The 25,857-nt window shown below is 43.0% G+C and overlaps 1 protein-coding gene across 2 annotated transcripts; it reads left to right on the top strand.

Moving 5' to 3' along the window:
• The first annotated feature begins 1,548 nt into the window (after nt 1–1,548).
• Nucleotides 1,549–22,213, top strand: LOC117425962 (terminal nucleotidyltransferase 4B-like). 2 transcript variants are annotated; one of them, XM_034043306.3, is made up of 12 exons: nt 1,549–2,375; nt 12,064–12,187; nt 13,013–13,059; nt 13,380–13,500; nt 15,350–15,457; nt 17,131–17,259; nt 17,968–18,181; nt 18,468–18,594; nt 18,878–18,981; nt 19,443–19,597; nt 20,464–20,661; nt 21,149–22,213. In XM_034043306.3, exons 1-12 carry the CDS (start codon nt 1,879–1,881, stop codon nt 21,308–21,310), a joined length of 1,986 nt encoding a protein of 661 aa, XP_033899197.2. In that variant the 5' UTR covers nt 1,549–1,878; the 3' UTR covers nt 21,311–22,213. The 2 variants fall into 2 exon arrangements, with proteins under 2 accessions (XP_033899197.2, XP_033899198.2); XM_034043307.3 differs by having other exon boundaries at nt 1,550–2,375; nt 20,503–20,661.
• The last annotated feature ends 3,644 nt before the right edge of the window (nt 22,214–25,857 follow it).

The raw sequence follows: 25,857 nt of genomic DNA, 5'->3' as shown, positions 1-25,857 counted from the left end.
CCTCCACTAGTGTTTTCTACTATTATAACAACCTTGACTTGCACAAAGAAGGAAAAACATTGAGTGAAATAGCTCGCATCACTTGATTTTCAAGATGTGGTATCCGAAGCATAATCAACAAGCACAGAGAAAGATCATCTGTGATTGACAAACCCAGGACTGGAAGACCCAAAAAGCTGTCTAACAAGGATGAGCGATACTTGAAGATAATATCCTGAAGGAATAGAAAGAAGACCAGCATTGAATTGACAACAGAACTGGCAGAAGGCACAGGTCTCGCTGTCCATCAAATCAACAGTATGAAGGTCAAATCAGGACAAAGGATGTGTTGCAGTAAGAATACCTCTGTTAAGAAAGGGGAACAAAACTAAAAATCTGAAATATACACAGAAATTGGACTATGTAACAATGGTAAAAGGCGCTTTGGACTATTGATGGATGGACAGCAAGACCTGTGCCTTCTGCCAGTTCTGTTGTCAATTCAATGCTTGTCTACAAAATAATTATAACCGTACAGGCGAAAAGAGAGTGAACGAGTTTGCCTGCGCTGGGGAAAATAAACAAATACTGCTAGGGAAGGGCTAAAATAATATAAATACGAGTTTCATAAAACACTAACAGAGAAAAAACAACTAGATATTTGTTCCAAGAGAAAAGTAACTGGTGAAACTTTGAAAATATATCTACCGGTGTCATAATGGTCATACGGGCGCGCTTCTGGGAATAGTAGTTTATCTGGTACATGCGGAAAGGTGTTTCCAATCAGCAGAAATACAGAGGAAAACTACAACTCCTTCCAGCATATCAGTAAAGCAATGCTTCAGCAGGGGGCGGGAGGGTTTGAGTTGCTCCTCCAATTAAAACCAGGGATTAGATTTAGGCTTGTCTGCTCTGATGAAAACAACTCTCTGGACTCCTCCAATTAAAACCTGTGCTCAAATCACGTGATCTGCTACTGCTAGCACGGTGGGTCATAGCAGATAGGAGTTGTTTATAACACAGACTTGCCTCCTCTGAGGAGCCAGCACTCCTGTAAAATATACGAATGTTGAATCTAGGGGTTTTGTTAAAAAAAAAAATGTTCTTGCATGTTAAACAGTATTTGTGTTTTTGTTTTATTGAACATTATTATATTATAATTAATGCTACACAACTATATATATATATATATATATATATATATATATATATATATATATCACTTTTACATTTTGAGGAGGCTTCTCTGATATACTGTAAAGCTATCAATATTTGTGAGCCTTTTATTACGCGTTTTTCACGTATGAAGAAAAAAAAAAAAAAACATTTTGGTAGAAATATCAAATTCCACTAACAATACATACTTTGTATATTGCAACAGGGCGCCAACATTTCTGAAGCAACATAGGTTTTATGGGTGTGATTCGCCAAATAATTTGCTCGCACATATTTCTGGCTTTACAGTATATATGAGACACAACGATTAAATGTGCACTGCGGTATCTAAACACCTCATACACTATAATTATAATTGATCACCGATTAACACGTAACAACAGGAAAACTTATTGGATTGTTGCGTGACGCACAACTTTCTCCACCACGCCTTTCACTGCGTGCGAGTCTGCGCAGAACGGTGGCGAGTTCCGCCGGTGCGTTCTGGGCTCTAGCGAGACAGAGTTAGAGCGACAGACAGTCAGCGGACGCACGCTTGCTTTTTCTTCGTCTTCGTCTTCATTCTGGCTTCCTAAACAGCGAGAGATAACTTTGACAGCCGCTTCAAGTTTTCCCTTTTTTTTAAATTCTTGTTTAATTTGCATATACATTATATATACTGCTGTGCTTCACTGTGATACAACCCAACCGAGAAGAGCCTGCGGGGAGGCAGATTGCCGTTTGATGGATCCGAGAATCGCCTGGTTTCAGCCGGAACAGCTCGGACCTGCCAATATCCTGTGGATGCAAATTTGGGAAACTACGCAAGGGCTAAGGAATCTGTACTTTGACAACAACTACACTGCGAGTACAAGCGGTACCAACGCGAACAACACCAAGACCAGCAGTGCAGATACCTCGGCAACAGCCAGCTCCAGCGGTATCAATACAACCAGCACCAGCACTACCGAGGGCATGTCGAGCTTGAGGGCCGGCGGGGAATTCGGGGTGCAGGGGGACTTTTTACCCTTGGAGACCAATAACAACCAAAACAACCACCCGGCAGACAGGGGCGGCGGCGGTGCGTGGAGCCACCGAAACAAGAGGAAATGGGACAACAAGGCGAGCACGTTCGGGTTCAACACCAGCCTCTTGCACCGCGGGCCAGGCACGGATCGGGGTGGCGGGGGATATTCCGGGACCCCGTGGAAAACGAGGAACTATTCCGAAGGGGTGGTCGGGTACGTACCCCCACATGGGAGACGAGGGGGCAGTTACACAACTGTCCTTTGGGGATGAGGGAGAAGGGAGCGAATGGGGCCTCCGTCCTTAAAAATAATCTGGTGTACAGATTTCACTTTGAGTTTTGTGAGTTTTTTGTGTATAATGCAGGAGTGGGTAGGGCACTAAACATTACTGCAAGGAATATATATATATATATATATATATATATATATATATATATATATATACAATGTTTAATGTGCACGCACAGGGTTAAGTCTAACGGTAACAGAGTAGGATCAGGTCAGGTTGCAATGGGACACGATACTCTGTAACACACACCTAAATATGTAGGTAGATGCGATTGAAAGGGGGAGGGGTGACAGTGGCATGGCAGTGGTATGATTGTGAAGGGCTTGGTTCAAATGTTAGCTGTTTGCTGGCCCGTCTGCCTCTCACAGCCTTGACCTCAAAGGGCATCGCAATAAATATTGTTCACCCTTAGTTCTGTTTTTAAAGGACAGGAGGAGGCGTGCCTGTGTGCTCGAGAGTATATTAATGCTAGGTTCAGGTTTGAAAGCGCTAACCCCGTTTTACAATGTTATATGTGTTGCCAAGGGGGTGGGTAGTTTTTTTTTTTTTAAAGAAACATTTAAAACTGTTTATTTTTGTTTTATTAATAACACGCCCCCCCCCCCCCCCCCCCCCCCTCCCAGCACTATTTTTATACCTCGGTGGCACTCGCAGCTCAATTTTAACTAAAAAAAAATTTACTGGGAAGTTCTACACTACTTTCTGTAGTTTTAAAGTTGCCCCCCTAGCGGCATCGTCAGGGCTTCGTTTAATTTGACAGTCCACGTTTTTTTTTTTTAGCATCTTCAGTAGATATTGACACGCGGAGAGACGACTTGTTTTCAAGGCGATGCAATTAAAGTGCACATGCATTTACATTCGAGTCTGCTGATCAAACAGGTTCGTAGTATTTTGCTCTTAAATAGGTACCTACTGCTAGATCACAAACAGTGCAAAGTACCTGTATGTATGCAGAGACTGAAACATTAGTTTAGAGAAAATTCAAATAGGATGTTTTGTCATTTCTTTTCCAGGGATGGAAATGAGACGCCTATTGCATAGCAGTTTCACCCATTCCAGGTGTTAACAGTGTGTAGGTACTGTAACAAGCTCAGATGTGTTTTGTTGGTCTCATAGTAAACCAGGAATGGATCAGTCTGCTATGCAATGGGAGTCTTATTTTCATTCCTGCTTTATTTTAGTAGTGTGCCTGCTAATATTGATGGCATAATATGTACCTACAATGTGTGACTTGTTTCTAAAGCGTGAGACTTGATAGTAGTGCATACCCCCCCTTTCACAGTTTTTTTATATATATAATTGATTTAAATTCACTTGGGGGTGAGGGGCCGCTACAAGCTGTACATATATATTTGACCATATCCTATTAAAGATATTGCCCAAACCCCTTCATGTTCATGCAAACAGCCAATTACAGGTTAATGATTTCAATCCGATGCATCTGCTGTGGATAACTGTGCTGTTCATGTGACGGGTTAGCAGCATGGTCCTTATGGGCTGGCTATGAAGGAAGGAATACAGTAACACAGCTGTTTGGAATGTGGGGAGCGTTTAGGTGCCAGACCAGACATTTCGTTCTGACCACAAGCACTACTGCAGTGGTGTGTCGCACTGACCGCTCCTTGAATTGCCATTCAGAGTTTAAAAAGGGTCTCTTAAAAGACTGTATATCAAGGTGGTTAATCTCAATGCATGCAGTATGTATATTGGGGTCTGTTCCAGTCCAGGTTTTATAACGGCTCTATTGGAAGTGGCATAGGACCTGTTCAGGGTTTAATTGGTTCAGTTAAATATAGGGTTGGAAGTAAGACGCGTACTGGAAGTGCCGGAGCTGCATACTCCTGCTATTCACTGTCATGACTCGCAAAGTCCCATGTTTGCAAGGCAGTGAGGCTGTATTAATATGTCATCTGTAGGCTTTGATAAGCTGTGTTGCTGAATTTAGACCTAGTCTACACTGCTAGCTTTTGGTCCCCAGAATCCACCCGAACAGCCAGGTTTTTGTCAGTATATCATGTACTGTGGCAGATTGTTACCACAGGGGCTGTTTAATGTGCCCCTGGAAAGCTGTGCAAAGTTTTGAAATGTAGTCCTGGACAGTTGGTGCTTCCCCCGAGGACTGGAGTGTGGAAACATGTAGATCAGGAAAACCCTGCTGACAAGCGCTGTGCTGAAGATACGGCTGTGCTTTATACTGTCGGCTGGGCTGCTGCTGGGTCACTGCTGGCACTGTCTTGAGTTCTGGAAACCCAGTTATTCTCATCCCTGATTCTTCTGCAATATTTATAGCATCCCACAATGCAGTGCTTCGCTGTGGACTTTGTTCTTAGCCTTGGATAATAATTCATGAGCAAAAACTAAGAAAAAATAGTTTGTGTTGCAGATTTTACAAAATGCAGTAGCTAGTGTTATGACTTAAAAAAAAAAAAAATGCAGAATACTAATTAACGGAAATAGATCTAACAGTGCTTGGTATAAATTGTTTTGTTCCAAAAAAAACCCAGAACACTTGAAATAAGGAGAACAACCTTGATTGAATTCTCCCCCTTTGTATCAGTGCTGTCAGTGACAGAATGTTGTTGCTTTCTGACATTCCATTTCTTCTTCTTTGCTGATGTTGTTCAGCCTGGTTCTGGTAACACTGTCGCACTGTAATGGTGCTTCCTGTTTTGAGCAAGATAGGGTTATCTCACTGATTTAGTGAAAGCCCCTATTTATAAAAGTAGTGGCTTTTTTTAATATATATATATATAAAACTTTGCTCGTTGTGAAACATCCACAACAAAAAAAAATCTGCTTGAAGTGCATTCTTATAAATCAATGACAAAAAAGTGTCATGTGAGCGACTTGTATAACCCCCCCCTTACATTCAAGACTAAACAACATACACCTATATATTATTAACCTTCTAACACAATCAGTAAATCTTTATTTTATATAGCGCCTTTCACAGTGGACCACCATCACAAAGCGCTTGACAAGAGTGAGGAACAATGCATAATACATTAAATACAAGCAGTAAAAAAAAAACAATGTAAACAAAATAAATATAGGCAAAATACATTAAATAAAAGGCTAGGATGTGAATTCTAAACATTGTGGATGCGTGTGTTAAGCAGAATCATACAGATAAGATGGAGTAAAAAAACTGAAATAGCAATTTAGACAACAGCTAATAACAGATATCTGGCTTCGAGAGCATTGAAAGCAAGAGAGAGCAAGCGTGTCTTGAGAGTTGATTTGAAGAGAGCGACTGTGGGAGCTGCACGCACTAAAGCTGGGAGAGAGTCGGGGCCATGAAGCTAAAAGAGCGCTCTCCGAGTGTGGCGCGCTTTTGCTTGGGTATAACCAGCTGGCCTGAGTCAGAGGACCTCAGCTTGCGTGCAGGGACATAGCGGGTCAGCAGGTTGGAGAGACAACACAATGCATTTCAAAACAGACAGAACCTTTGTTTGATATACAGCATCATGGCTGGTTAAAAAGTGGGTAATGCTACCTGTAGAAAATAAACAACCTGGAAAGCCAACACCACCTGTTCTATTGAAGTAGATGAGCATACACTGAAGGTTCAATTGTGGAATCCTGTTTTCATTTTAAATTAAACTTGATTGTGGGTCACAGCAGCTTGCATGCAGCAGGTGGCCATTAATGCACAAGTGTGGGGTGACTGTTTGCTCACGATTTCGTTTTTCTTAATTTAGTTCACATCCCTGCAAAATAATACAATAAAAAAAAGTAGGGGCCTTGGGGGTTTTCACATATGGAGAAAAACAAGCAAACAAACACGCTGTAGGAACTTGGGACTCCTACAGCTGTGCTTAATCACTTGCAAAGTTAATGTTACACAGGTTGTTGACAGTTCATTTCGAAACAAAAGGCTGCAGTCATGGGAACTTCACTTTTATTCGTTGCTGAATGTGTGATCATGATGTTAAATGTTGTTTTGTACTTGTGGACCTTGGGTAGATTTGCTTAGTAATGTGTTGCAGTACATTGGGATTGAGGTGTAGTAACTCCATCTGTAGCACACTACAGGTAAACATGTTTGAACTGCAAGCAGTGCTCTGATAAAACAAGACCCAGCCTGGCCTAGAGTGCTCATCGACGAACAGATCTCGTTTCTTAATTGATTTTAAACGAGTGTTGACTCGTCCAATTCATTTTAGCATGGCCAGCCACGGACTAAGCAAGCACATCTGCTACACCAGGCTGTGTGTGATGAATGATGGGCAGTTTGTCTCAGCGAGGCAGCGCTCCAGCAGTGTGGGATCAGAAGCAATCTCACTGTGATGAATGACGGGCAGTGTTTGTCACAGCGAGGCAGCGCTCCAGCAGTGTGGGATCAGAAGCAATCTCACTGTGATGAATGACGGGCAGTGTTTGTCACAGCGAGGCAGCGCTCCAGCAGTGTGGGATCAGAAGCAATCTCACTGTGATGAATGACGGGCAGTGTTTGTCTCAGCGAGGCAGCGCTCCAGCAGTGTGGGATCAGAAGCAATCTCACTGTGATGAATGATGGGCAGTGTTTGTCACAGCGAGGCAGCGCTCCAGCAGTGTGGGATCAGAAGCAATCTCACTGTGATGAATGATGGGCAGTGTTTGTGACAGCGAGGCAGCGCTCCAGCAGTGTGGGATCAGAAGCAATCTCACTGTGATGAATGACGGGCAGTGTTTGTCACAGCGAGGCAGCGCTCCAGCAGTGTGGGATCAGAAGCAATCTCACTGTGATGAATGATGGGCAGTGTTTGTGACAGCGAGGCAGCGCTCCAGCAGTGTGGGATCAGAAGCAATCTCACTGTGATGAATGACGGGCAGTGTTTGTCACAGCGAGGCAGCGCTCCAGCAGTGTGGGATCAGAAGCAATCTCACTGTGATGAATGACGGGCAGTGTTTGTCACAGCGAGGCAGCGCTCCAGCAGTGTGGGATCAGAAGCAATCTCACTGTGATGAATGACGGGCAGTGTTTGTCACAGCGAGGCAGCTCTCCAGCAGTGTGGGATCAGAAGCAATCTCACTGTGATGAATGACGGGCAGTGTTTGTCACAGCGAGGCAGCGCTCCAGCAGTGTGGGATCAGAAGCAATCTCACTGTGATGAATGATGGGCAGTTTGTCTCAGCGAGGCAGCGCTCCAGCAGTGTGGGATCAGAAGCAATCTCACTGTGATGAATGACGGGCAGTGTTTGTCACAGCGAGGCAGCGCTCCAGCAGTGTGGGATCAGAAGCAATCTCACTGTGATGAATGATGGGCAGTGTTTGTCACAGCGAGACAGCGCTCCAGCAGTGTGGGATCAGAAGCAATCTCACTGTGATGAATGACGGGCAGTGTTTGTCACAGCGAGGCAGCGCTCCAGCAGTGTGGGATCAGAAGCAATCTCACTGTGATGAATGACGGGCAGTGTTTGTCACAGCGAGACAGCGCTCCAGCAGTGTGGGATCAGAAGCAATCTCACTGTGATGAATGATGGGCAGTGTTTGTCACAGCGAGGCAGCGCTCCAGCAGTGTGGGATCAGAAGCAATCTCACTGTGATGAATGACGGGCAGTGTTTGTCACAGCGAGGCAGCGCTCCAGCAGTGTGGGATCAGAAGCAATCTCACTGTGATGAATGACGGGCAGTGTTTGTCTCAGCGAGGCAGCGCTCCAGCAGTGTGGGATCAGAAGCAATCTCACTGTGATGAATGACGGGCAGTGTTTGTCACAGCGAAGCAGCGCTCCAGCAGTGTGGGATCAGAAGCAATCTCACTGTGATGAATGACGGGCAGTGTTTGTCACAGCGAAGCAGCGCTCCAGCAGTGTGGGATCAGAAGCAATCTCACTGTGATGAATGACGGGCAGTGTTTGTCACAGCGAGGCAGCGCTCCAGCAGTGTGGGATCAGAAGCAATCTCACTGTGATGAATGACGGGCAGTGTTTGTCACAGCGAGGCAGCGCTCCAGCAGTGTGGGATCAGAAGCAATCTCACTGTGATGAATGATGGGCAGTGTTTGTCTCAGCGAGGCAGCGCTCCAGCAGTGTGGGATCAGAAGCAATCTCACTGTGATGAATGATGGGCAGTGTTTGTCACAGCGAGGCAGCTCTCCAGCAGTGTGGGATCAGAAGCAATCAGGTTCGCTGTGATGTCTGTAATGTCATTTCAGGGGTAAAAGGCTGCAAATTGACCAATAAAATGTGCAGAATTGCTGTTTAATAAACATGTTCCAGTTGTAGAGGTTCATGCCGTCATTAACTTATTCAGATAGCCAGATGTCCATGCTCTGTTTTGAAACTCCTCAGCCTTACTACTTTAATGTAATAACACTAGTAAGACACTTTGTCTGTATTGCTGTATTCTGCAGCTATTCCAAAGCATCCCAATGTGGAAAGAAGCCATGATCGAATCATGGTAGGGACATGTTGGTGTTCCCTCCACTTTCTGAAGCCTTGCCACTGTAGCCTTGTAAGTCATTCAGAGAGTGACAGTGGCTTAGGCTGAGGAGTACCAGCACCTAATCTTAATATCTCTCTGCTGCCATACAGAGATCTGTGCTGTGTATGGTGGGTCTCTGACCTGCCATGCCAGTCTGTTCTTGAATGGCAGGTATTGAAATCCCTAGTGTCTACAGTAGGGCATTGTTGATGCTTCTTCCTTACAAGTCAAGAAGTGTTTAGGAATTAGCAAGACCCCTAAAAGGTCATACACAGTGCTGTGCAAATTAGCATGCTACATACTGTACACATGACTCAACTGCATTCCACATACATTGACTTCATTCTGTAAGAATAATGGGGATGTGAGTCACTGTGCATGCTGGTGCAGGCACAGTGGAGCTGTGTAAGTGCTCTGTGCATGCACAGTGGAGCTGTGTTAGTCCTCTGTGCAGGGTTTAATGGAGCTGTGTAAGTCCTCTGTGCAGGGTTTAGTGGAGCTGTGTTAGTGCTCTGTGCAGGCACAGTAGAGCTGTGTTAGTGCTCTGTACAGGGTTTAGTGGAGCTGTGTTAGTGCTCTGTGCAGGCACAGTAGAGCTGTGTTAGTGCTCTGTGCAGGGTTTAGTGGAGCTGTGTAAGTGCTCTGAGCAGGCACAGTGGAGCTGTGTTAGTGCTCTGTGCAGGAACAGTGGAGCTGTGTTAGTGCTCTGTGCAGGGTTTAGTGGAGCTATGTTAGTGCTCTGTGGAGGCACAGTGGAGCTGTGTTAGTGCTCGGTGCAGGGTTTAGTGGAGCTGTGTTAGTGCTTTGCAGGCACCGTGGAGCTGTGTTAGTACTCTGTGCAGGGTTTAGTGGAGCTGTGTTAGTGCTTTGCAGGCACCGTGGAGCTGTGTTGGTGCTCTGTGCAGGCACAGTGGAGCTGTGTTAGTGCTCTGTGCAGGGTTTAGTGGAGCTGTGTTGGTGCTCTGTGCAGGCACAGTGGAGCTGTGTTAGTACTCTGTGCAGAGTTTAGTAGAGCTGTGTTAGTGCTTTGCAGGCACCGTGGAGCTGTGTTGGTGCTCTGTGCAGGGTTTAGTGGAGCTGTGTTAGTGCTTTGCAGGCACCGTGGAGCTGTGTTGGTGCTCTGTGCAGGCACAGTGGAGCTGTGTTGGTGCTCTGTGCAGGGTTTAGTGGAGCTGTGTTAGTGCTTTGCAGGCACCGTGGAGCTGTGTTGGTGCTCTGTGCAGGCACAGTGGAGCTGTGTTGGTGCTCTGTGCAGGGTTTAGTGGAGCTGTGTTAGTGCTTTGCAGGCACCGTGGAGCTGTGTTGGTGCTCTGTGCAGGCACAGTGGAGCTGTGTTAGTGCTCTGTGCAGGGTTTAGTGGAGCTGTGTTGGTGCTCTGTGCAGGGTTTAGTGGAGCTGTGTTAGTGCTCTGTGCAGGCACAGTGGAGCTGTGTTAGTGCTCTGTGCAGGGTTTAGTGGAGCTGTGTTGGTGCTCTGTGCAGGGTTTAGTGGAGCTGTGTAAGAGGTTCAAGTAAGTCATTATTGTCGAAGTACAATGTGCTAAGACTTTTTCCCTGTGCTAAGACTTTTCCTCTCGGAGGACTTTGGAAGTCCTTTGGAATAATTGGCCTGACCTTTCCTGGGTTCATTCTAGTGGGAGGCTCCTGTTGCAGTGGTGTTCTGAGCAGCGGTGTTCTGAGCAGCATGCACAGCTGCTGCGTTTGCTGTAGTGAGCAGGTGGCTGGAGCCAGGTCAGTGATTGTCACAGGATTCCTCTTCCCTGATTCCCGCTGCTGCTGCCACCGCTTTAAAGAGCTTTGTCAGGTTTCTATTCTACTCCTGTATATTGGGGGGTGGGGGGGTGGGAAGCAAGCTGCAGAACATTGAGTGCTGCAGACTTACACCGTGCATTACCAGGAAGCATTCCTCTCTACATTTGCATATCTTAATCCACCTTTCAAGTCTTCAAAGGTACGGTGGACGTGGTTGCATGTGTTTTTGATACTATACGGTACACAGTCTTCAAAGTTCTAGTGGACGGTTCACAGTCAATTCAGAACAGGTTATTATGGGGGTTTCCACACTCTATGACACACGATCAAAACAAATGTTTTCAAAAGAGATAACAGCCGTGCAGAGATTGTTGTGCAGGAATAAAAGCTTGAATTAAAAGTACATTGGTAATCAGAACTGGCAGTCTGTGCCAAAGCTGAAACAGCGAATGCTGGTGGATTTGTTAGAAAACCAGGACTAATAGTGTTAAATATGGAGTCTGTGCAATGCATTAATCCTGACACTGAGAAGAGCATTGTGAGACATGTTTACTGTGTACACACCCACTGTCAAGAAACCTGGGTGTGGCTCTGTCTTCAGCATGGATTTTAAATGAATAATCCTCTCTTCTTTCCCCCAGAGGGATTTTCTGTTTTAGCAAAGATCAGCTTTGTTCCTTTCTCTCCCTCACACACACACCTCTTGCATTGTATGTGTGTCGTGTTCAGGCATTAATCTATCCACATCAGTCTTCTACAGTGTGCTACTATATGCTGTCAATTGTTACAGAAAGTGTAGTCAACTTACTCGCCTTACTAGCTTTTAAAATGGTGTCTTCAGTACATCATTAGACAGGTGTTGCTTATAGCTGGTGTGGAATGGCCCTCCTGTTTTGAGCATTAATTGCATTTCTACAGTGGACACAGATTACATTAATATTTAAACCAGGAACTGCAAAGTGCCACTAAAATAAGTGTTTGTGTTTCGGGGGCATTCAGTCTCGGTTTCTTTCCGGGTTCAATCATTCTAACAGTGAACTGTTTGAGAACATGGTAGATAATAATAAAATAATAATAATAATAATAATAATAATAATATCTTTATTTTTATATAGCACCTTTCATTGTGGACCACTACCACAAAGAGCTTTACAGGGGTAGGCTGTGAACTGTGCCTTATATACAGAGTCACTTACAATCCGCAGGATGGAGCACAAGGAGGTTAAAGTGACTTGCTCAGGGTCACACAGTGAGTCGCAGAGGTGGGGTTTGAACCGGGGATCTTCTGGTTACAAGCCCTGGATTTTTAACCACTGATCTTCTGGTTACAAGCCCTGGATTTTTAACCACTGGACCACACTGCCTCCTGCAGTAAATAGCTTAGTGTAGCCGAGATGCACTTGTGTAGTTTCCTTACAGAGGGGTTCTCTCTCTCTCTCTCTCTCTCTCTCTCAGGTTACACGAAGAGATATTTGACTTCTACGAGTACATGTCTCCTCGGCCCGAGGAAGAGAGGATGCGCAAGGAGGTGGTGCAGAGGATAAAAGACGTCATCAGAGAACTGTGGCCTAACGCCGATGTAAGTGAAGGTGTTTGTTTCTCTGTGTTTTAACCAGGATTAGCAGGTACAGGACGTGACTTACTGCAGAGTGTCCCAGGAAACCAGGCACTCTGTTTCATTGTTATATCTGTAATGTTGGATTCTGGTTATGTATGCTACAGTATCTGCACTTTTAATCCCACTTCATGTTCGGTTACTCGCTAGCTAGCCTCCCTCCTGACATTGAGACAGTTGATAAGGGCACAAAAGGGAGCCTTTGGGTGGGGTTGATGGTCAGCAGAACTCCTGCCAGCCTCCACCGAGTAGAATCAAAGTATGATACTGTGTCTAGCGAAGTAAACGTGTGTCTTAGAAAACCCACATTAATGTACAGTAATCGTTCCACTGCGAGAGGAACAAACAGTGTCCACGGTGATTACTGTAGGAGATAAAGCACCTGGTGTGTTTCATTTTATTTGTCTCTGTACCTGTTATTGCACCATTTCAGAAACAATGCAATATGTTTTGGATAATGACATTAAAATAAGGATGCACAGGGTACAGCACAATAGAGCACTTCATTATCCAGGGTACAGCACCCATGTGCAGCTTGAGAGTCAGGCTCAATAGAGCACTTCATTATCTAGATCAGGGGTCTCCTGCCCTGGTCCTGGAGAGCTGCAGGGTTGGCTGCTGTTCGTTTCAACCGAGCTCTGTTACTTAACTGAACCAATTAGTGGCTTAATTTAGTCAAGTTTAATGTCCATACCCGTCTCTCCTTGATTGAATTCCAATCTATTCCTATATGGTGTAAGTTAGTAAATGAATATATTTAAAAAAATGTATGCTTCTTTTATATTTCAGGTTCATATATTTGGAAGCTTTAGCACTGGATTGTATTTACCCACAAGGTGAGTTTCTTTGTTTTATTTCATTTTAATGACATGTATTATGATGCATGTAGCACTTTATATTTAGGTTAAACATGTATGTAGTTCAGTAAATATTCAACTGAATTGAATGTATGTACACTGTAAGTTAACTAAACCATTTGGTTGCGCTTCAAGTGAGCTCCAGTTAAAACAGGGTGCTCTTGAGGAGAAAGTGAAACCCACAGAATGTTGTGGCACAGTGCTGGCACCTAATCCTCATGTTAAAATGAAAACCTATCCCGCGGTGCTGCTGCTCAGAGTCTCATATTAAAGACCTGCTTGTTTATTCCTCTCCTCAGTGATATTGATCTCGTCGTGTTTGGGAAATGGGACAGCCTTCCCCTGTGGACCCTGGAGCAAGCTCTCCGGAAGCACAACATCGCCGATGAGAACTCGGTCAAAGTGCTGGACAAAGCTACGGTACGCTCATCACCACCACAGTGTGCGCGGGGTCTAGATAGCAGTCTGCTAAATGAAATTCACTTCCATAAAAATAAAATAATCTATCCTTTCATCATATAGACTTGCTGAGTGAATTTCTACTAAACTTTAGCGTTCTATCTTAAAACTACGATTGCTTGCTGGCTCACAGCCTGCTAAGTGCTGGCAGTGCTTTTGTGAAACCAGCCCCAGGACTCCTGAGAGTAGAAATTACTAACACTTGAGCTTAGTGTTCTTTTATTAGGTGATGCATGTGTAATGGCGTGGCATCCCAGCCCATTGAGCTGAATGGAAAGGCAAGGGCTGGATGTGTCTTACGCTGACGTCGATCTTATTCACTTGTCAGTGGCTAGGAGGAGACCCATTACTCCCTAATGTGAAAGGAAGTCATGCCAATGTAGTGTGTTTGAGCAGGTGTTGCAGGGTTATTTTAAAACCATTACTTACTGCATGTTGAAACAGGACAACATTTTTCAAAAGCTGCCTTTTTCTAGTATTTATTTTGCTCTTAATTTGATATGCCATTAATATATATATATATATATATATATATATATATATATATATATATATATATATATATATATATATATATATATATATAATATCTCTGCAGAAAAGAGGCAGACAGAATAAATACGTCGCAATAACTACAGCCTCTGCCGTCTGCATTTTCTTTGTGATCTGATGTTGATGGAGACAAACATGGTGATCCAGCGAATTATAAAATACACCCCATGTTTAAACAATCATCCTTTTATTAAAAAAAAAAAAAAAAAAAAAAAAAAAATTGTTGCCAGACATTTGATTCCCAGAGAAGACAAAAAATCAAGAGGTCGTTTTAAACTTTTATTTATTAACAGAACGTCAAGGGTGTTTTTTTTTTTTTTTTGTTTAAAGGTGTACACAGACCCTTTTTAAGTTTAAACATTTGTTTATTAAGCTTACATGACATAAGTAATTAGTGTTTGTTTTTATTAGCACTATATATTTTTTTCTATGGTAACATAAAATGAAGCAGAAAATGCCAACTTTGTGCTTAAAATAAACATTTACAATATTAAATGCTTAGTGTTGCAAATAAGCCCAAACGAGTGGATGATTAGCTCCAGTTCAAGAGCTCTTGCCTTGTGTGTGCCGCACTGAAAGCATTTTGTGTGGCTTCTTTTTAGGTTCAATGTAGTATTATTATTATTATTATTATTATTATTTGAAAGTGTACAGAGTTCTTTTTTGACCTTTAACAATTAAAAGGTAGTGACTTTCTGATGTAAACAAGTTGCATTTGAGATCCGAAGGAACAAGAACATTAAAAGAATAGATTTCACTTGAAACTAAATATATATTTTACCTCAACTTCATTTGACTGGATGCTTGCATTAAGTTTTACACATCTATTTTACCGCCTTGACTTGTCCAAAAAAAAAACAAAAAAAAAACCCCAACCCTTATTTTGCTTGGCAGGTGCGTTCTGTTCACTGTCCAGTATTGGCGTCTTTGGGTTTGTGAATCCAGCAGTTAAAGTTCACTTATTTGGAATACATTCTAATTTCAGGTGTACTCTGAATCTTAACTTCATTCAATTCTGATATATATGAAACAGAATTTGAAAATTGTCAGCACTTTATGAAAAAGTGTGCGAAGCAGACAGTAGTTTCCTAGAGAGAGAAATGGCTTGCATGACTTCATAGCAGAGTAAAGTAGTGTTATATTGGTATGAAATGTTTGCAAAAGTGTTTTGATTGCCAGTTCATTTATGTATTTGTACTTTGTAATGAAAGAGTATTTTTTTAATAATATGTATGTATATATTTTTGTCTTGCATTAGGTACCCATCATTAAACTGACCGATTCATACACTGAGGTGAAGGTTGACATCAGCTTCAACGTGCAGAACGGAGTGAAAGCAGCTCAGCTCATCAAAGAGTTTAAAGAGGTCAGAGCATGTCATTGTTGCTACCAGCTGATTCTTTACCTCTCCAAAGTACTTGCCTCTCCACTTCTCCAATTCCCAAATAACACGGCTTTCTACATCTAAATACAAACGATACAATGCACTCTAAAACACAAGATTTGGTTTGCGAATTAATTCTCCTGTGTAAAAACAAAGGAACTTTTCATTTGTGTTTGCAATACGGGCATGGATCAGTGAACTGACAACACTCAGAGGAGCTTCAGTGCAGCGAGGTTACCAATTACCTGCTCTGTGTAAGCCTGGTTTGTATTTATGAATGAAGGAGTTTCAGTGCAGCGAGGTGGCAGATTACCTGCTCTGTGTAAGCCTGGTTTGTATTTATGAATGAAGGAGTTTCAGTGCAACGAGGTGGCAGATTACCTGCTCTGTGTAAACCTGGTTTGTATTTATGAATGAAGGAGTTTCAGTGCAGCGAGGTGGCAGATTACCTGCTCTGTGTAAGCCTGGTTTGTATCTATGAATGAAGGAGTTTCAGTGCAGCGAGGTGGCAGATTACCTGCTCTGTGTAAGCCTGGTTTGTATCTATGAATGAAGGAGTTTCAGTGCAGCGAGGTGGCAGATTATCTGCTCTGTGTAAACCTGGTTTGTATCTATGAATGAAGGAGTTTCAGTGCAGCGAGGTGGCAGATTACCTGCTCTGTGTAAGACTGGTTTGTATTTATGAATGAAGGAGTTTCAGTGCAGCGAGGTGGCAGATTATCTGCTCTGTGTAAGCCTGGTTTGTATCTATGAATGAAGGAGTTTCAGTGCAGCGAGGTGGCAGATTACCTGCTCTGTGTAAGCCTGGTTTGTATTTATGAATGAAGGAGTTTCAGTGCAGCGAGGTGGCAGATTATCTGCTCTGTGTAAGCCTGGTTTGTATCTATGAATGAAGGAGTTTCAGTGCAGCGAGGTGGCAGATTACCTGCTCTGTGTAAGCCTGGTTTGTATTTATGAATGAAGGAGTTTCAGTGCAGCGAGGTGGCAGATTATCTGCTCTGTGTAAACCTGGTTTGTATCTATGAATGAAGGAGTTTCAGTGCAACGAGGTTGCAGATTACCTGCTCTGTGTAAGCCTGGTTTGTATTTATGAATGAAGGAGTTTCAGTGCAGCGAGGTGGCAGATTACCTGCTCTGTGTAAGCCTGGTTTGTATCTATGAATGAAGGAGTTTCAGTGCAGCGAGGTGGCAGATTACCTGCTCTGTGTAAGCCTGGTTTGTATTTATGAATGAAGGAGTTTCAGTGCAGCGAGGTGGCAGATTACCTGCTCTGTGTAAGCCTGGTTTGTATATAAGAAATGATCTCCCCGCCGGATGCACTCTGGCAAGCACTAATACGAGTGTTACATCTGAACAGGAAATTAAACGCTGCTTTAATACAGCAGGATACATTTTAGCAAAGCAGGGCTGCATATCTGCATCCAACAGCTGTTTCTAAATCTGACCTGGACTGAGATTTATGGTTGTTATTCAAGTTGGAAATAGGGATGTACTGTAATAAATATTAAGAGTTGTAATAAAAACAGGTGATGTAGGACACATGCCATTTACTCTATGCATGCATATATATATATATATATATATATATATATATATATATATATATATATATATATATATATACTCATTGAGTTGATTGCTTTCCCTTTTCCTAGAAATACCCTGTACTTCCATACCTGGTGCTCGTGTTGAAACAGTTCCTGCTGCAGAGAGATCTGAATGAAGTATTCACAGGGGGGATCGGCTCCTACAGCCTCTTCTTAATGGCTGTCAGCTTCCTTCAGGTAAGTGATCACAAGTCTGCTGCATGTTCAAGCTTTGCACCCTCCAGGCTGCACCAGAGCAACGGTTTGCAGCGCACTGCAGGGCACATGGAAGCAAGTCAGCTGCTTAAGTTAAAGAATACATTGAAGTGTAATTAGGTGACAGTGGGAGCCTTTTTTATACCATATATATATAATATATACACACATATATATAATTATTTTTGCATTGCATTCTTGACAAATAGGTCAAGGGAATAAAGGCAAAAATAGATTTCAGAATGAGATTACCGAATGAAAGTCTGTGTTTAAAAGGTAAAGCGGAAAAAAAATAGGACAGGATTAGACCTTGATCTGTTTATTAACCCTCAGTCTTAGGGCTCGGATATTGTTATCTGTGGGAGTTGGTTTATCTTTGTTACAAATACTGTTTTTATTAAAGAGCCCTCCTGTTTTAAGTTTTGTTCAGTTGAGGTGTACTGGGCGTTGCACAGAGGTGTACTGGGCGTTGCACAGAGGTGTACTGGGCGTTGCACAGAGGTGTACTGGGCGTTGCACAGAGGTGTACTGGGCGTTGCACAGAGGTGTACTGGGCGTTGCACAGAGGTGTACTGGGCGTTGCATAGAGGTGTACTGGGTATTGCACTGCTGTTTCTTGCTGGTGATGGCAGTTGTTAATTGTATTTTTTTTGTTTTTTTGTTAATGAAACCGATCCCTTTCTGTTCCAGTTGCATTACAGGGAAGACGCCAGCAGCCCCAATGCCAACATTGGAGTTCTCTTGATAGAATTCTTCGAACTCTACGGACGTCATTTCAACTACCTGAAGACTGGCATCCGGATCAAGGACGGCGGCTCGTACGTGGCTAAAGAGGAAGTGCAGAAGAGCATGGTGGACGGGTACAGACCGTCGATGCTCTACATCGAGGACCCCCTGCAGCCAGGTACAGCACGGGCCAGCTCGGCTCCTTGTAAAATAAAATGCTCCATCAACCCCAGGAAATGGTTTACAATGTGTGTGTTTTATTTATTTGTTTTTGTTTGTTTGTTTGTTTGTTTAATAATTAATACAAACATTGAAATGAATACCTATAGAGGCTATAGATTTTATTTGAACAGCTTATTTTAATTTGTAAAATATATTATGCAGGGATAGTATAAGAAAGATTTTCATGCATATTCATGGTTTATTGTAGTTTTCTTAAATGCATTTTTCCTTTACTTTCAAAGCAAATGATGTTGGAAGGAGCTCCTACGGTGCCATGCAAGTGAAGCAAGCCTTTGATTATGCCTACATTGTACTGAGCCACGCTGTTTCCCCAATCGCCAAGTACTATCCCAACAATGAGTCGGAAAGGTGAGAGCCTTACAAACCACAGTCTTCCTTCAGCCTCCTCCTTGCTTTTTGGTCTCAATCAGTTGAGATTTGCGCTTTTACAGGATCTATTATTTCGACTTGCGATTCTTTGACCACTGTCATGAAACACGTCCCAGAGAGGCACCTCTCCAGAGTGGTGTAGCTTTCAAACATGGCTAGGAAGGCTCAACATTCAGTCTTGCAGGGAGGGGCCGGTGGGGGGGTGCTCAGGGTGGTGCTCAGGTAGTATACTGATTAACTGTTAAACTTTCCACATTGACAGCATTCTGGGGCGCATCCTGCGAGTGACCCAAGAAGTGTCTGAATACAGAGACTGGATTTCAAAGAAGTGGGGATCGCAGAGCAGAAGAGAGTCTCCAATCAATGGTAACACAGCCTCTGAAACAATAAAACATTTAGAAATACTGTACCAAGAGATTCAAATTCAACTGTGTTCAGTGTCTTCAACAGTGACTTGAAGCATTTACAAAAGTTTATTTTTGTATTTCTCTGAAACCAAACATTTTATATGTATATTCATGCACTTGTCCGAGGTTTGGGTTTTCAGCACGCAAGAGTTTAACGTCAGTCTGAAGTGACATCACTATGGTTCTGCGGTGAAAGTGTCCCTGCATGCCGAGGTCAGGGTAACTTCCAGTGAAACTCGTCTAAATTACCATGAGACCAAGAACACCACCTTCGAATGCACAAGCATTCCTAACAACCCTCTCAAGGGAGGGTTAGTCACTTATTCTTAAAAGCTACTGGAATGTACTGTATGTGAAAGGGAGGTCTTGTCGTGTATGTGCCTTTCTTTTAAATCCTTCATCTTCCCCTCTTTGTTCCAGGCAATGATGTGACGTTGTTAGTAGAGCCACAGCAGCTGGACAAATGCAACAACAATGTCTGTGAAGAAAAGGCTGTGATCCTGGGGCAGCCGCGGAGTGAACACTCCTCCTCCTCCTCCTCCTCCTCCTCCTCGATATCCAGCTCCAGTGATGCAGTGAGTGCTTTACCAGCTTCCTTTCATACACCTCCAGAGCACGCAGAACCGCTTTCAAACACCTGGCTTCCTTTCATACACCTCCAGAGCACACAGAACCGCTTTCAAACACCTGGCTTCCTTTCATACACCTCCAGATAATGCAGAACCGCTTTCAAACACCTGGCTTCCTTTCATACACCTCCAGATAATGCAGAACCGCTTTCAAACACCTGGCTTTCTTTCATACACCTCCAGATAATGCAGAACCGCTTTCAAACACCTGACTTCCTTTCATACACCTCCAGAGCACACAGAACCGCTTTCAAACACCTGGCGTCCTTTCATACACCTCCAGATAATGCAGAACCGCTTTCAAACACCTGGCTTCCTTTCATACACCTCCAGAGCACACAGAACCGCTTTCAAACACCTGGCTTCCTTTCATACACCTCCAGAGCACACAGAACCGCTTTCAAACACCTGGCGTCCTTTCATACACCTCCGGAGCACGCAGAAGGAAACACCAGGACAATGTCGTGTTTTATTTTACTTTAATTTTATTTAATTGTATTTATTTATTGTATTGTTTTCTGAACCAGCCAGTGCGTTGCTACCCTGAAACACGGGGTGTATGCAAAATCATTTAATGTTTTTATATGGCTAGTAACAACATTGAAAGTAAGGGGGTTTTTTTTGTTTGTTTTGTTTTTATAGGTATCGCGCTTTTGTTTGCAAACCTGTAAAGTGTTTTAGATATTTTAATATGCAAGATTTCTGCTTTCGGACACAGAAACCCAGTGGGGGTGGGGGGGGAGCAGCATGTCAGCTGTAACTGTGGTGGTCATTGTCTGAGCTGTTAGTTGTTGTTTTCTGTGCAAACGCAGTGTGGAGCCCTGAGGTCTCTGATATCTGTAACTTCGCAGGACTCGGACGAGACTCCATGTAAAACCCTGAAGCACCGGCAAGCTGATCCCAGACAAGAAACAGCAACGGGGTCCACACAGCTCCGCGGGAAAACACAGAGCCATTCCTCCAGCAAGAGCAACCTGGCACAGAGCCATTCCTCCAGCAACAAGACACAGGTCTGTCCCTTCAGCAAACACAGGGTTAAAACTAGTAGAATAAATGCCAACTGTATAAAACCGGTTTACAGCTGCACAGTTACAAATACAAATTAGCACTAATCTTGGACTACCTACCTTTGGTAACGTAGTCCAAGGGTCAGGGTCAGTGAAACCAGCCATTGAATATATAAGGCATCATTGGTACTGGTATACCAAAGTTTAAATTCCTTTAAACCTTTTATTGAATAGTTGTAATTAACTCTAAATCTACTTACATTCTAGCCAACATATAAGCACTGATTTGTGGCTCGTTTTTTTGTTTGTTTAGGAATGTGAGAAGCAGACACGTTTGCACCTCTTATATATGAAGAGGCAGTTTATCCTTTCTTGTTTTGACAGAACACCAGATGTAGTGCTTTGTAAAAGAAGTGAAGGAATGAATTGATGTGTAACAGATAGAGGAAGCAACTCATGTTTTTGATTGATTGATTTCTTTTTTCTTTAGCATGAAAGGAGACAGTTTCGCTCTTCTCGTAAAGGCTGTACAGATCAGCAGCGCCCCAGCCACTCCCCCGCACCGCTCAGCAGCAAACCACACCCACCGAGCAGCCACGGCAAGAAGAGGAAACTCCGGAAGGACGCCGTGCCGGAGGAGCTCTGCAGATAGGGAAGGAGCTGTGCCTCATGAGACTCTGTCAAACTGCCCCCTCTCTGCGGCACGGCATTGTCGTGGCTTCTCCGTGCGGTATATACAGCACTAAGACTTTTTTTATAGCTCAAAAGAAACCAGCTTTGCACAAAGAATGAAGGATCTTTGCTGCCACTGCTTGTTTGATGACGCAAGCTGAAGTGGAGCCACTGTTGAAGCTGCAGATTGAATGGAAACCGTGATCGTCGATTGATGCCCTAGAGCCTATTAAAGAGAAAAACGAAGAAAAAAAGACTTGACCATAGAAAATGTAAAAAAAAAAAAAAAAAAAAAAAACCTAATAAAAAAAGGAAAAAAGAAATGTAGTCCTTTTAAGATGGGAATATAATTTGAGCATGAAAGATTTTAATATTTTTTGTTTGGTTATAGTTACTGTTTTATTATGTATATACAGATTGTATTTAAAAAAAAAAAAATTAAAAAAAGTATTGCATTTGTAAAAAGAGAGAAAAGGTTTAGTAATACTTTTTTACATGACATACTAATTAATTTTTTTATTTTATTTTTTAAAGCTGTAATTTTCACCATTGCTTTTGTTTTTTGCAACTATCCAGTTGTGCACATCATCAGCATCAGACAGGGCAGCTCCAGCAGACTCTGCAAACTGCCCTGTGTTTCATACGATCAGACGGGGCAGCTCCAGCAGACTCTGCAAACTGCCCTGTGTTTCATGCGATCAGACAGGGGGCAGCTCCAGCAGACTCTGCAAACTGCCCTGTGTTTCATACGATCAGACAGGGGGCAGCTCCAGCAGACTCTGCAAACTGCCCTGTGTTTCATACGATCAGACGGGGCACCTCCAGCAGACTCTGCAAACTGCCCTGTGTTTCATACGATCAGACGGGGCAGCTCCAGCAGACTCTGCAAACTGCCCTGTGTTTCATACGATCAGACGGGGCAGCTCCAGCAGACTCTGCAAACTGCCCTGTGTTTCATACGATCAGACGGGGCAGCTCCAGCAGACTCTGCAAACTGCCCTGTGTTTCATACGATCAGACGGGGCAGCTCCAGCAGACTCTGCAAACTGCCCTGTGTTTCATGCGATCAGACAGGGGGCAGCTCCAGCAGACTCTGCAAACTGCCCTGTGTTTCATACGATCAGACGGGGCAGCTCCAGCAGACTCTGCAAACTGCCCTGTGTTTCATACGATCAGACGGGGCAGCTCCAGCAGACTCTGCAAACTGCCCTGTGTTTCATACGATCAGACGGGGCAGCTCCAGCAGACTCTGCAAACTGCCCTGTGTTTCATACGATCAGACGGGGCAGCTCCAGCAGACTCTGCAAACTGCCCTGTGTTTCATACGATCAGACGGGGCAGCTCCAGCAGACTCTGCAAACTGCCCTGTGTTTCATACGATCAGACGAGGCAGCTCCAGCAGATTCTGCAAACTGCCCTGTGTTTCATACGATCAGACAGGGGGTAGCTCCAGCAGACTCTGCAAACTGCCCTGTGTTTCATACGATCAGACGGGGCAGCTCCAGCAGACTCTGCAAACTGCCCTGTGTTTCATGCGATCAGACAGGGGGCAGCTCCAGCAGACTCTGCAAACTGCCCTGTGTTTCATACGATCAGACGGGGCAGCTCCAGCAGACTCTGCAAACTGCCCTGTGTTTCATACGATCAGACGAGGCAGCTCCAGCAGACTCTGCAAACTGCCCTGTGTTTCATACGATCAGACGGGGCAGCTCCAGCAGACTCTGCAAACTGCCCTGTGTTTCATGCGATCAGACAGGGGGCAGCTCCAGCAGACTCTGCAAACTGCCCTGTGTTTCATACGATCAGACGGGGCAGCTCCAGCAGACTCTGCAAACTGCCCTGTGTTTCATACGATCAGACGGGGCAGCTCCAGCAGACTCTGCAAACTGCCCTGTGTTTCATACGTCTCCTATTTGTTCATCAGTCTCACAGGTACCAATGGCACAAGCTGTATAAAACTGCTTCCTGCAAATCTCAGTCCTGTACCTCACAACATGCAGCAGTTTTAAAGTTGTTTCTATAGATATTTTAAAACACCAAACGCAAAGCTGATAGCATCCTCCTGCCTTCTGGGTAATTTTGAACACTGTGTGTTAACCTTGTCCCAGAGCTTGGATTAGAACTGCAGTCCAGACCTTCTCCCATACGGTTCTATTAATTATTGAATCCACAGAAAAACATTTATGAATGTACAACACTCTTAATTATAGGTGCTGTCCGTCTGCTTTATATTTTTTTCTGAGGCCATATTCTGTTTGTATTTCTCCTTGAGAACGGCTATGCAAAGGATATTTTGGTGACCAGTTTTATTTAAGAAGTTATTTTCAGCCCGGATTAACCAGTATATTGATACCGATTTTATATGATTTATAGAAGGGAACTGTTTTAAAAGTGCGTTAGTATACAATGTATATGTTCTCTTAGTTTGCAGAATTGAGTGCATTCCCTTTATAAACCACTAGGGGGAGACTACAACAAGACATGTCGGTACTGTACATGTTAAAAATGTAATACATTGGTGCTGTTATTTAGTGAGCTATTCTGTACGGGTTTCATTAAAAAGTCAGATTATTTTCCTCAAATCATGTAAATACATTTGTAGTTTTATGCAATACATTTAGGAAAGTACAATTACAGAAACATTCTCATATATATATATATATATATATATATATATATATATATATATATATATATATATATAAATTATATAAATTCCCCCAACATATTGCTTCTGATTCAGTCCTAATCTGGTCATTTCCAAGAAAAAATAAAGAAAATTTAAAATACCAACAACAAAGTGTGTGTGTGTGTGTGTGTGTGTGTATAGATAGATAAATAGATAGATATGTTGTGTAATAGTTCTAATATATCGTTTTGTTGGTTCAGCTTTAAAGGCTCTCTCTTGATATAAAAGCAATGATTATCGAACTTCCAAATGAAGGTTTGCTGTTCTTGCAATAAAGTGCCACAGCGCTGGTCTTTTTTTAAGAAAGGGGTTTTGCGTCGGGGTGATTGATTACAGTGTTGGTGTTGAAGGGGTCTGCCATTTGATCCGTGCTGGTTCATGTGCAGTACTATTATCTTTGCCATTTTCTTTCCTTGGCTTGGAATGTAAAGATGTTCCCTCTGCAGTGTGAGGCACCGTCATTACTCCAGTATTGTTTGCTGCTAGGAGTTATGCTTGTACCCGAGTGCGAATTCCATTGTGTGTTTGCACTTGTTTATCTGTTGTTGCAGTTTTCAATATCGGGGCTTCTGTTGGCGTTGACAGTTTTTTTTTTTATTATTTCTTCTTTTGTCTTGTTATTAGGTACAAACCTTAACCTTTCTTTTATTTTTAGAGCATGTTTTTCTTTTCTCCTTTTTCTTTTGTACAAATAAACATCTTTCTCTGTATCATCGTGCATACTCTCTAGCTGTACTTTTTTTGAGGGTTTAAGATCTTTTTCTAAACTGTATTTTCTGTGAATATATCAATAAATTTTTCATTTAAATGTTGCAGCCCTGTAGATTTCACTATGTTAAAATGCATGTGTCTCTCGGTTATGAAATGGTCATGTATTCAGCTCTGCATGTAGTCGGGGTTCGGTTCCCATTGGGGTGGAATCATCAAGGTCCGTGGTCTGCATCGCACACTATCTCCAGCATTGCTGGGATCCAATTGAAGAGGCTGCAGGTGAAAAGAACAGGCATGGAGAAGCGGGCTGTTGAAACTGAGGAGAGTGGAGGAAGATCATCTTTCAGCACTTGTGTAAAAACTCATACATGTTGTGACAAGTCACACCAGTTCTGAAGTGAGATGCGCTGAATCAGAGTCCATATTAAAGGGCAAGACGTTTTGTTCATTTTTGTTTTATTTCATTTAGGCGATCTGCTTGAGAAACACAAAAACAAACTAGATCTTTGCCCCTTGACTGTTCTATCGCTCTGCCTATACTCAGTCACTTCCATATAAGGAGATGCAAAGCTCATTATGAATCAGGTAGTGATAAGGGTCTTGTAGTGCAGCTGTTCTTTATCTGTATGACTCCTTGTTTGCATGTTTTATAGTTTGCATATTGTGGTACATTTTGATATGTTAAATAAAGCGATACAAAGGAAATTGTACTTGGGAACTAAACATAAAAAATGGACTGTATACAGTAATACAGATTCAGTATATATTGTAAAATGACAGCAGTCGGAGTAGGATACAGACTGCATAACTGACTTGTGGCTGTCAATACAAACAATTACTTCCACTTCTCCCAAGCCATACAATCACAGTCGATAATGATGGTGATGGGGGCTGGGGGCTATATTTATTTAAGTTTGATTACATGATTTTGTGACTTGCTTCTGTATAACAGGGATGGAAATAAGACGCATATTGCATAGCATTTTCACCCATTCCACGTTTAAATACGAGCTTGATTAGCCACAATGTTTAGGTATAATGACTAGCCCAGGTATGTCTTATATAAACTGCTATGCAGTGTGTGTGTATTCTTTCAATCCCTGAAATCATAGCAAAATATGGGCTGG

This window comes from Acipenser ruthenus, chromosome 20 (assembly GCF_902713425.1).
Source record: "Acipenser ruthenus chromosome 20, fAciRut3.2 maternal haplotype, whole genome shotgun sequence".
Taxonomy (NCBI): Eukaryota; Metazoa; Chordata; class Actinopteri; order Acipenseriformes; family Acipenseridae; genus Acipenser; species Acipenser ruthenus.
Note: the sequence above shows the minus strand (reverse complement) of the source record. Positions and strands in the feature narration are given on the sequence as shown.